Source organism: Pieris napi, chromosome Z (genome assembly GCF_905475465.1).
Source record: "Pieris napi chromosome Z, ilPieNapi1.2, whole genome shotgun sequence".
NCBI lineage: Eukaryota > Metazoa > Arthropoda > Insecta > Lepidoptera > Pieridae > Pieris > Pieris napi.
In genome coordinates, this window is record NC_062259.1 from 12,779,981 (window position 1) to 12,792,371 (window position 12,391).

Consider the following 12,391-nt stretch of genomic DNA (forward strand, 5'->3'; position numbering starts at 1 on the left):
CTGGAATAATCATGAGGTAAGGACTTATTTATGTTATTAATAAATAAATATAAAAAAAATCAGTGGCGCTACAACCTTAACAAGGTTGATCTTAATCTGTTTCATGATCATTTTTAAATCTAATGGGCTAGTAGGTGATCAGCCAGTGCCTGACACACCCCGTCGACTTTTTGCGTCTAAGACATATCGGTTTCCTCACGATGTTTTCCTTCACCGTTCGAGCAAATGTTAAATGCGCACATAGAAAGTCATATATAGTCACATTGGTGCACAGCGAGGGATCGAACCTACGACCTCAGGTATGAGAGTCGCAAGCTGAAGCCACTAGGCCAACACTGCTCTGTTATTAATAAATACGTCCTTTTAACCATCCAATACTATGGACACCAACACATAATAATATTTTAACGAACATTGACGAAATGAAACATTTTTTTCGTTTCCTGTAATGTTTGGTTCTCTGGACATACGAGGCTATCATTCTACAGCGACGTTATATCTACCGACTATTCCAATATGAGTGAAAACAAACGCAACTTATTTCCAAACCATGAACTTAAAGATGTTTATAAATGTCTCAATATTGCAATACGTTTCCTTTGAACGACCGCATGAGAGCCCTTACGTAACAAAATATTTAACTATATTTTGAGAACGAAGAAGCATCAAAGTGACGGAAATACCGTTTTGCTGCTTATTTGAACTTTACAGAGTTTTAAATTAGAAATAAACTTAATGCCAGACACAGTGTAGACTGGCGTACCGTTCAAGTTAATTATATTATTTAAGACTTGTTTTATTTTGAATATTCACTTAATTAGGTGAACTTACGTAGAATCCCTATTAATCGCTGCGCTGAGCTATTAATATAATATGTTTCGTAATAACGCATAACATACGTTGGTTATATGATGTTAAGTTAATTGATGTGTTTTACACCAGTCTGCCAACTTACCGTAACTTTGTTTATCATGATGAGGTTTAAGTTTTTTTGTGGTTGTTTGTTTAATTTTTTTCTTTGATAGATTGCTGATGTTCTAATGTAATTGATGTGGATGTGTGTTAAATTTGGGATGTCATTTTCTTGTTTTGTTTTAGGTTTAAGAATAACTTTATTTCTCATAAGAAGTGCAATTATAATTCACTTAAAAATTAGAGCGTACAGATGTGGGTACATATATAAAATAACCAAACAGCAACAAAAATGTGGGTAGACATAATAAACTTGATCAGTCAACCAAGCAAAACATTTCGATGATGTTCGAATTTGATTTTTTACTAAGGCATAGACGTTGTTTTAGAACGTATAAATAAGTAATGCGAAAACGAATACGAAAACTCTACTAACAAGTACAGATGAAATGTTTTTTTTTTTTCAAAGTAAAAACCTCGGTTGACATATCTATATTGATAAAATCAATTTCTACTACATTACCAAGCAATGTCTTTATCACATCTGACAAATTAATATATGTATTTTTAAAAACAAGTTATTCTTTCATATATATATCGTATATCCTATGTATAGTAGTGTACAGAATAGTCAGGCAAGCAGCGATCGATTAGGCGCTATTTCTAAATATGGAGAGTTGATATAATTCGACTATAGACTTTAGTGGGCAGAAGGTCGCGGTGATGCGCCTCCGAAACGGTTAGAGAACTCTGAGACGATTTTGTATGCAATTTCATTTGTTCTATCGATATCCGTAACGCTTTTGTTAATCGAACAGGGGGCAAACGGTCACGGCTTTACTGATGGAAAATCCCAAGCTCAATGCCAGAGGGGTCGCGGCCTTTTATGAATTGGTACGGCTCTTTTTTCTCGGAAATATTTCAGTGAGTAGTTGGTTCCACATAGTGGTGGTGCGCGGCAAAAACTGCATGAAACGCTCAGTTATGGAACAAAACGCTGATATCGACTTAAGATTGCGGAGTACATTTGACTCCACAAGTCAAGATAACAATCGCTATCGTTCTAAGAGGCCGGTCTGATATGGCGTTAAAAGGCAACATAACCACTAATCAATACTAATAAAGTGTAAACTTAAATTTATTACATGAAACGTTTAACAGAAATTCAAGTTAGATCGATACCTTTGAATCATTCAAATGGAAAATTCGACAGCCAATTTATTTTTCACCCTTTCACTGAAACAGATCTGGTTTATTTTGACGAGTATTGAAAAACGTATTCCGTTTATATATATTTTGTATGTTCCATGAAGCGATTAATATGCAAACTAATAAATGTACAGCATACATATCGGTTTTTTATTGGTAGTGGTATATCTCTTATTATATGTTACATACTATTCTCGAGCAGTTTCGCCATTGAAAAGATATACAGATAACACGTCAGGAGGACATCTTATCAGGATCAATCGTATTTATCACAATATAGGTGAGATTAGGGCACAACATGTGGTTATGTTTTGTTGTTTGTTCCGGGTATTTGTTGTGTTTCCCCAGGGAAGGTACGGAATAAGTTTAAGGAATTAAATATTGTGATACTATCAGGGTAATATATTTTTGAAGCCTTGTTTTGTTTTATGTACAAAAAATATAAACGATTTTAATAGAAAAGGTGATTTTCACCACTATAATACTCGAAACAGAACTAATCTAAGCGTACGACCAACCAGGCTTTAGAAGATAAACCACTCCTTATATGGAAATTATATTCGTTTTTTCAACAAACTCCCAAGCGAAATTAGAGATTTATCACTGCATTAATGCAAAAATCTAATTAAAATTGATGATTATTTAAATGATCCTAGTTCAAAAAAATTGTATGATTCAAAACTAGGAGATTAAAAGAATGGCGGGCGAGTTTCTTGCCAGTTCTTCTTGCTCGCTCTACACCCTTGACTTGCGAACTGATAGGAAATGTAAATTTAGAATCAATTTAACATCTTTTCTGTTGCCGTTCATAAGTGTACTTGGCTACTTATAAGAATAAAGTTATTTTAAATTTGAGTTTATTTTTTTTTCTATTAGTTGTATTAAGGTAAGATTTTCGTTATTTTTAGTTTTAGTGATTTAAAATGTAGTCTTGTTCAATGAGCCTATTAATCGCTGCTGAGTAGTGTTGGCCTAGTAGCTTCATTGAGCGACTCTCATCGCTGAGGTCGTAGGTTCGATCCCCGGCTGTGCACCAATGGACTTTCTTTCATTTAACATTCGCTCGAACGAAACCTTACACCCAAAAATCGACGGCGTGTGTCAGGCACAGGAGGTAGACGACCTACTTGCCTATTAGATTGACAAACGATCATGAAACACATACAGAAATCTGAGACCCAGACCTAGGAAGGTTCTAAGGATTTATTTTATTTTTGATGTTCTACGTAAATCATTTTAAATGATGGTATTAAAACCGTACTTAGGAAAACAAAATGCTTAGTTTCCGCTAGCAACTACGTAAATTAGCTTCGAAACAAATCATGATAATAAATCGTGTTTAAATTCTATAAAGTATACAAGTGATTACAATGTTAACACATTATATATAGTATACAATTATTTGGGCATAATCAAATGAACGGTAACAAGACGCTTTACTCACTTATGTTTAATTTAATATATATTTTAACAGACAGTTTTTTTTTATAAGTATCGCAGTACAGCGAGGAAATGCTGCCAGCGTTAAAAGTGCACTGCCACAGGGACCAAACGTTTTAAATTTATTTTTAAAAATTTATTTTAATTTTATCTTTATACATTTTTATTTATTTTATTACTAATGTGATGTGATGAAATTCTAAATACTATATATTTGATTGTTATGATTACTAATAAACAATAAACTATTTTTAACCTATCTTTTATAAAATATATGTTAACGTCAGCGTAATACCAATCTCAGATTGCTAAGGAGAAAGAGAGAAAGAAGAAGCGATCGTCATAATATACAGTCTTATTGGTACGACGTATTCCCATTAGGTTATAGGGGTGACTGTTTGCGATAATTATAACTCCTATTTAAACAGCATAGCTCTTTTCAAAATAGATCGAAAATGTAATATCAAAAATTTATTTAATCCTACTACGAATTACTAATAGCACGGCTTTTAGTCATTCGACGTATAGAAAGAATAATCCTAATAAAGACTGCAGTGTCATTTCGCGCTAGTAGCTTTGTGCTTGGGATTATGTTACACAGAATTTTATGATGCCTTCCTTCGTAAAGTATTTTTAGCTACTGGATTTTCATTAGTACATACGTCCCGTTGCATAATCTATTTCAGTATGTTAGACACGGATTAGTGCAAATTTATAATTTACATTCTCTTGTGGGGTTTACTATTCAATTATTTTGTCCTCGCGCGCCGTCCTATTTGGCTGTCATTTTCACTAAACAGTACACAAAGTAGAGCATTTGACGGTTGGTCTCCGATAGATTATAATTAAACACATTGATTATAATCAGTATGTTTTGAATCACAATTTTGGCTGTTTACAAACTCGCATAGATTATAAACTGCATTTAAACGATGACATACATAACCGTAGTAACTTAAGCAACTGTAACCTGAGGCTAAGCGCTCACACGTTACATTAAAGTTTTTGTTATTGTCACGTCATGTGTGACAAAACCTTTTTTAAATTCGAAGCGTTATTTAACTTTTTAAATTTATTTCTTCGAAAATAACACGCGGCATTTTAATTTACAATTCGTCATTTGAGATTTCTATAAATTATTTTGCATAAAATATAAATACTAATAGTTCATAGTCTCTTTACAAAATTTTCATTTTAAAAATATAATTTCTATAAGGTAATTCACCCTTCTCACTCTATCTCAGTCGGTCTCAATTGTTCTCTCTTTTTTCTTCGACAAAAACGCTGCACATCTTCGTGACGCTCCGTAAATTTTTTACCCTCATGCGCCTAAAGAAGTTTCACTTCAAAAAAAGCGAAAGGAATACTGGGTCGACCCCTTTCGAGTCACAGGCCCCTAAGTGGAGAGTTCTACACTATGTTGTCTACTTCCCATGATTTAAATTGCAAACGTCAGAGTAGTATTTCAGATTTTTATCGTATAGGTCACTTTTTCAGTTAGTTTTTATGATGTCATTATCAATATCGTCTTCTCAGATATTCACTTTTGGTGTAGATGTAGATGTGATGACGCTATTGCGTGCATCAAAGTCGAGAATCGGAAAGCAAATGCGAACGAACGACACTGAGAGTGACTTTCTCACTTGTACTGCACTTGTACTTGCACTGCTATGAAAACCGAACGCCACGGTGACAGTTTCCTGATGGGCTTGTTCGCCGGTGACATACATAAATGTCACCCAGTTGTCACGTCGTAAGATGCGCGCATCTCCATACATATCCACAAACAGAGTGAGGAAACAGTCACGATGACAAAAGTCACCCGTGCGCGCTAGCCCTAACTGCATTTTTTTCTTTATACGGAAACGTCACAAAGCAAACGCACCTTCATTTGTTTCACTACCGAGTACGAAACTCAAAATCGAATAATTAATAACGCAAAGGTAGCACATAGTAAGATTTTTGTATCGAAATCTATAAAAATGTATGCGTTTGAGACTCTGTCAATATACACGATGAAGTAGTATAGATAAGGTACAAAAAACAGTTTTGCACGTTTTGCAGCACGTACCGTTTGTTTAAATACACGCCGTTTGCCTAAGTTTTATTGCAGCGCGGATCATGATTTTCAGTTACAAAAATGTTCCGCAAAAATAAACCAAACTGACGCATTCGATTTTGAAATATTGGGAATATGCTGAGTTTGAAACTACGAATTCGGAAATCGTTTCAGTATCAGCACCGGCAAATGACATGATGTTGTTGCTTTGTGTGAGATATTACAGCCGCTACGGGATTCGGCGAAGTGGCCTCGCTGTAGCATTGTCCAAAACTACGCACTTGGGTTTGAGTGGGTTGGTCACAAACTGACCGATATAAAATTCCGCATATGTATGACTCAGGTTCTTATTATGTAGGTAATAATGAATTAACGTACAATATTAAAAAACAAAATAATATCAACGCAAAAGGTCTCATCGAGTTGGATTATTACTATTCTAATAATATTCGATACATTAGAAATAGAAATTCAATTAAACAAAAAAATGGTTAACCCTAATCCAAAAAAATTAAGAAATTACATATAGAAAAACAAATAACTTAATACATAAGAACCAGCCTTATCGCTAGCAAGCGATCTCTTCCAGGCAAACATAGTAAGGAAAAAACTAAAAAAAAAATATGATGGGTAAAGTGCAAGAAGTGCATAACCAAATTTTATAAAATAAAAATAATAAGATTTATAGAATCACCAACCCTAATCTAAAATAAAAGAAGATTTCTTTTTAATAAAAACTAAAAAGCTAATCTCACGGTTTTATGAATTGCGATGCAACACAAAAGAAAAATAAATATATATATAGATTTGCCTGCTAGTCTTAATGTTATATGTTCTGAGTTTCGTACCTCGACTTGTGATGGCAGCTGACATGGATTTGATATTACATATAATAGAGCATCAGGTTACGGTGACTATCAATTACGCCGTCGTCAATGCACCAACTAGACATAAATCGTCTACAGTGAGATCCAATGTTGAAGTGTAATTGACCAATTTAAAAATATACCTTTACGTTTCCTTGATTTAAATCGATAACTACTGAGTCATTCGTTTGGTTGCACGCACTTATCTTAGAAACCACTCAAGAATGGCAATCGGAAATTATGTATGAAGGAATCTCTCTAGAACATAGGGTAATGTTTAAAGGTTAACCGTTATTTACGGTTTAAATATGTGATGTGATTAATGTCTCAGACCGCATAAATTAAAAATTTCAAAGTCTAATCGCTCTATAACTGTATAGGTTTATTCAATTTCCAAATATTACTACACAAAGATTATTTAATAGTAATGATTGTCATAATTATTATTAAAATAATTTTTTTAGTACTTTAAAGTATTAAAATAATCATTGGACAGTCTGGTGCTATAAATATATACACCGGTCGGTACGGCCTTGAGCCCGTAGGAGGCTCCATATGTCTTCGCCAGACGGAAACGGATCCGGATAATAAAAGCTGCCCGCTCAAACCAAAATTAGATTTGGATTAAAACCGCCTTCACAGAGGAAGGCGTAAATCTTTACTTCGTACTTCGTTTGCAGTGTGGCGATTGACCATGCGACGGCCCAAGTCTCCCAAATCGAGAGAAAAAACCCATTATTCCGCCAAAACAGGCCAACATCGAGAATCTATTTCAAAACAAAAAGAGAAACAAATTACGGCCCTCACTTCTATTGAGCGGTCGAACAAAGCTGAAGCCTTTAAAAGGTAAACGGCCAATCAACTAATTTATGACTCTGCATTGACGCTTTTAATAATTTATGAAAGTCCTGTTTTTGTTTAAATAACTCTCCTTCCTTGTCCTCTATGACAGTCTTTATCTCTTATTCCGACAATTATCTTGTCATTCCTGATTCCTTCTGATTCTCATATGCAACTGATTCCGTCAAAAAAGTTTTGTTTCATTTCAATTCATACTAAAATAATTAATTCTTGAAACACCTACTCATACAACTGAAATCTAATATCACTCCTCCTTTATTGCGCTAAATATCGTGCTCTGGATCTCCTTACCTCTTGATATCAGACTAGCTGTCTTTAATTTTTTTTAATACTTCTTATTGAGCATTTTTCTTCTGCCACGTAATTAGCTACTTGTAACCCTAATTACATTTTTGTTTATATTATTTTCTTTTTTATATTTAACTTTATTTTAGTTATAGTTAGTGTTACATGTTATTTTATGTTCTTTTTTGTTAATTATTTATACACTTCTTGTACTTTACCCTCTGTAGGTTTTTCAATACTAGGGTTGCCTGGAAGAAATCGCTTGTTAGCGATAAATCCGCCCGTTGCCTAATAACTTATTTAGCCATTGGTATTTACTAGTATAAGGTAACGAATAAATATATATTAAGTTATTTTTATTTATGTCGTACTACGTAGAAAATTTTAATTGTATATAACAAAAAACAACTGTAGTAAAAATATAGCCAAGCCTGGAATAACATATACAAGGTTTAAGCATTTAAGAAACTTAAGAAAGAAATCAATAAAAATATTTTAATTAAATTTCACTACGTATATTTTATTAAGATGTATTGTGTGTGTGTCAGGGTGTGAGGGTGTGCTCACGATGCAGGTTATTTAGCGCTATGGATATTATTAATAAATATATATTATATAGATAGCTTAAACAAGTCGGGGTTTAAATAGCGGTCCTTGTATGTCCCGGCTGCGCGATATGAAACTGATTTTTTCTTGCGTAACTGTTGTTAAGGAGAGGAACGTGAAACAAAACACGACTGAAAGTCTCGTAGACAGGAAGTGCAATTTATCTAGTAGTGAGCTACAATTAATTTTATCTGAGACGAAGTAATATAGTGGCAATATATCGTATTGATTCGCCGAGAGTCTAACATGTGAAATCATTTCATAGTTTTAAAATTACTTGGAAACAAAATAATGATCACCATCCAGCAAGTACCTACCATACATATAGTTTTCCTACTATAGTGAGGTATGTAAGGTGATTCTTCTGAAAGTTGTATTAGGCATTTTATTTTTCTATCTATCAGCGTTGTAATTATTGATGGCGCTGGGTCAAACATGAAATCGTAAAAATTCAAATTTTCTAACATTTTACTAACTGAAAGTTTCCCGAAAACCGAAATACAATTAAAAAATTTCAAGTATACCCTGTCGAAATTGTTTTTCCAATTTAACTGTCATATACCGCTACTTCGGAACGAAACATTTTGTGCCCGAGTTATACTTTTTACATGTTCTAGTTACACGTGTTAGGAAATTAATACATACCAATATACAAATACATACAATGAACAATCCTTACAATGAAAATTTAAAAATGTAATTTAGTTAAGATAGACCAGTGCCGATAACTTTTGAAACCTAAAAAAATAATAGTAGGATGAAAGTTATTGGAAAAGGAGGAGAATATTATAAAAATTAAAGGAAAAATAATTTACGGGCGATCTGAGGTCGGGAGGGGGGGGGGGGTTAGATATATATATATATATAGGTTTGTGTTAGACTAGAGGCTTCAGCGTGAGACTGTCATCCCTGAGGTCGTAGGTTCCATCCCCGTTCCCGGCGGATAACCGGTGTACCAATGACTTTCTTTATGTCGAGCATTCGTTCGAACGGTCGAAGTCGAAGGCTTATGTCAGGCACAGGAGGCGAGTAGGTGCCTATTAGATTGACAAATGATTATTAAAAAGATACAGAAATATGAGGCCCAGAACTAAACGGATGTAGCAGCACAGACGTATTTAAAAAAAGTTTTTTTTTGTCATATTAGGATAACATTTTTAAGAATTATTATTATTAAATTACATCATTAGATATGTCCGGTAAAAAACTAGGTATTAAAAAATCTGTTAGATGTGCGAATATAATATTTTTTTTAATTAATTTTATTAAATTATTAAATATTTTAAAAAATTTATTAAATGTATTTTTTAAGATACTCTGAGGCAAACCTAAAGCGCCACTCCGCATGCGCAATATCCTGGATGCGCCTCAATTTTTTAACTATAAATCTGACAATTTTAATTTGTAATAAGGTGAATAAATCTTTAAAAATATAAAGCTTTAGAAATAATTTTCAAAATAGAACGTACTGCTACATAACTTTCAAGGTAGTTTTCTATCTTTAATCAGTGCATAAAATTATATTGCAATAAATCTTATAATTTAAATGCTAATAGAAGTTTTATAAAACTCTTTGTGACGCCATTTACAGTTTACCGTAATAAAAGTCAACAGAAGCAAATTAAATATAATAAGAGATTTAAAATTAATTGTTTTTCATAATTGTGTAATGAATTTCATCTTTATCAACCTTAGTTTTGTAATTTTAATATCATTATTTGATTCTAAAGCTGCACTATGAAATGAAATTAAGTATATTTACTAGAAACTTCACTGACGACCACTTCTTAATTCAAAATCCAATAGAACGGAAGACACCGCACCTCTTGGAGAATAGCTTCAAATGCTTAGAGACGAAAGATAATTGAATTTGGAAAGATAGGGCCAAGTACCCAAGTGCTCATAATTTTAAAAAATTTAGATCATACATCAACTAATAGTTTTTTAGTCCAACTGATACTTTACGTAAGAAACTAGAAACAACGTTTCAAGTAATTATGATGCTTTATCAAAGCGGAGACAAATTTATGTTTCCCTACAAACTTCCTGGAATCTGAGCTATCGCGCTAACGGGTAAATGCTATTAAATTACCTGGCGCTCAAAGTATGACAACAATATTACGCATTTATTTGCATTGTAAAATGCATCTTAAAACAAAAGAAAAAAGATACTTTTTAGATGTATGCGATTAAAAAGTTATATGGTATCTATGAGATCATGGTAAAGACTTTGAACTTAGCTCGAGACGCGAAGCGAGCAGTGCGAACGTAACCTAACACTTTCTACAGACAGAAAAACGTCGGATCATTTCCGGTTTCCGTGTGCAATACATTTTACTTTAACCTTATCGACGGCGATTTCGAAAGTGTTTAATATATGCGAGTTGCAGTTTTAAGTGGCTATGGAATTGAGTTAATTAAGGCTTTGAGTTAGGTTATTAATACGTTTTAAAACATTTAAAAACATATAAACACATAAAGCAAAATAAATTCGCACAAATACAATGCAAAATAAACAATCGCGTTGCAATAATCAGGTACAAGACATAAGCAATAATCAAAAACAATTCCTTTGTAACAGTGGGAATAAAGTTTGATTGAAGTTAAAATGTAATATTCGCAGGATTCTTTCACCTAAGACTTTAACTAGAAACTTCGATATTTTGTGAAAAATCTAACTATCAAAAAACTAAACGTCTAGCAATTTATCTATACAAAAAACCGATACTCGACAAACAGTTTGCAAGTGTAAATACAAGGAGAAATAACAAATTTATCCGCGTATTTACACTTGCAGGACTCACCGGACCTCACGGTGCACCCGTCTTTATAAATTAAATCGTTTCTAGAAACTATTTCTCTGAAGATTTATTACTTGTTTTTTCAGCCCAGTAATATACATATATATGTATATTGTTTTTAAACATATATATCTCAGCATTTAACGGAAAAGCTATTTCACAAAACCCAACAAAATTTTAGTAAAAAAAACCAGCAATAATATAAAAAATCGCAAAGCTCAATTGTAAAACTTACTGATGAGAGGCGACGGCTGGCGCGAAGCCGATCCCGAGACAGCATTAAAGTTACTCCGTCATTCGGAATGCGTGGTTCCGCGACGATCGCCAGCTAGAGAGTGCAGCCTCCTGGGCCTGTTGTAGCCGGGTTACCTCCGCCCGCCCACGTATTAACTATGGCCGCCCCTTTGCCGCCCTAACTTGTATAGTAGTTTTCAAACCATTTCTTCAAATATTAACTGCGCAATTTCAAAATTATTTATGCACGAGAGCAATCAAATTAAAGAATTCGCGCATGTTGTGATGAAACAGTAATGCTTCTGGGTATCATTTTTATTACAAATTGAATATTTATTACTGAATTAAGTTCTATAAATGAAGTATATATTAAATGTTATGTCTATTGTATCGTATGATGGTCATGTCAAAGCAAAATTAGCCGCCTCTAGCTATTACATGCATTGTCCGTATCCAAATAAAATACGAGCCGACAATACGACAATATTTAATAGAGAAATTCGGAAAACAAATGCAATTTTTCCACAGTATTCTATTGGTATTATCGAATCCGAGAACGAACAATATGTGCATCTGTTTATCACCTATTATTGTTAAAAACACAAATAATTTGCATTAGATAAATAAGGCAGATATGTGCCTACCTCATTAATGGGAGAATTCGGATTTGGAATTCCCAGTAACTTACTGGGTGTAAAGTATTCCTAGCGGCGCTATAGTTATCTAAATATCGTGCAAAATTCGGTACTAGCTTTTTAATTGCAATCAGACAGTTGATGGGCAGACTGATAATTGAATTGCAAAATATATCTATTACTCTGCAACGCTTTCATATACATGCACATATATACATGTCATTCTTCAGCTAGGAGTCATAGTTAAATGATAGTTTTTTATATAAGTTATCGATTTATTTAGGAAATGGTGGAGGAGAGAAAGAAAAAGGGAGGACACCCGAAACCTGGGAAGATGGAATAAAAGGGATAGCGGGGAATGATTTTAAAATGGTGATGATGAGAGACAAGTGGAAGAATTGGGAAGACGCCATCACTCCGTCGGAGATTATGTACTAATGTTAAACATAATGACATGGACTTAATGTAATCCTGATTATGTAA

General features: G+C 33.5%; 1 protein-coding gene across 4 annotated transcripts in view; it reads right to left on the reverse strand.

Moving 5' to 3' along the window:
* Positions 1-12,391, reverse strand: part of LOC125062216 (tetratricopeptide repeat protein 39B) — a 70,224-nt gene that overhangs the window by 25,402 nt on the left and 32,431 nt on the right. For 2 of the 4 annotated variants that reach the window (XM_047667979.1, XM_047667978.1), the window contains exon 1: positions 11,275-11,399. The exons of the other annotated variants lie outside the window; for them this stretch is intronic. In XM_047667979.1, the coding sequence (XP_047523935.1) occupies positions 11,275-11,319 (45 nt within the window). In that variant the 5' untranslated portion in view covers positions 11,320-11,399. Of the gene's footprint in view, positions 1-11,274; positions 11,400-12,391 lie in introns of those variants that run through there. 4 annotated transcript variants of the gene reach the window in all.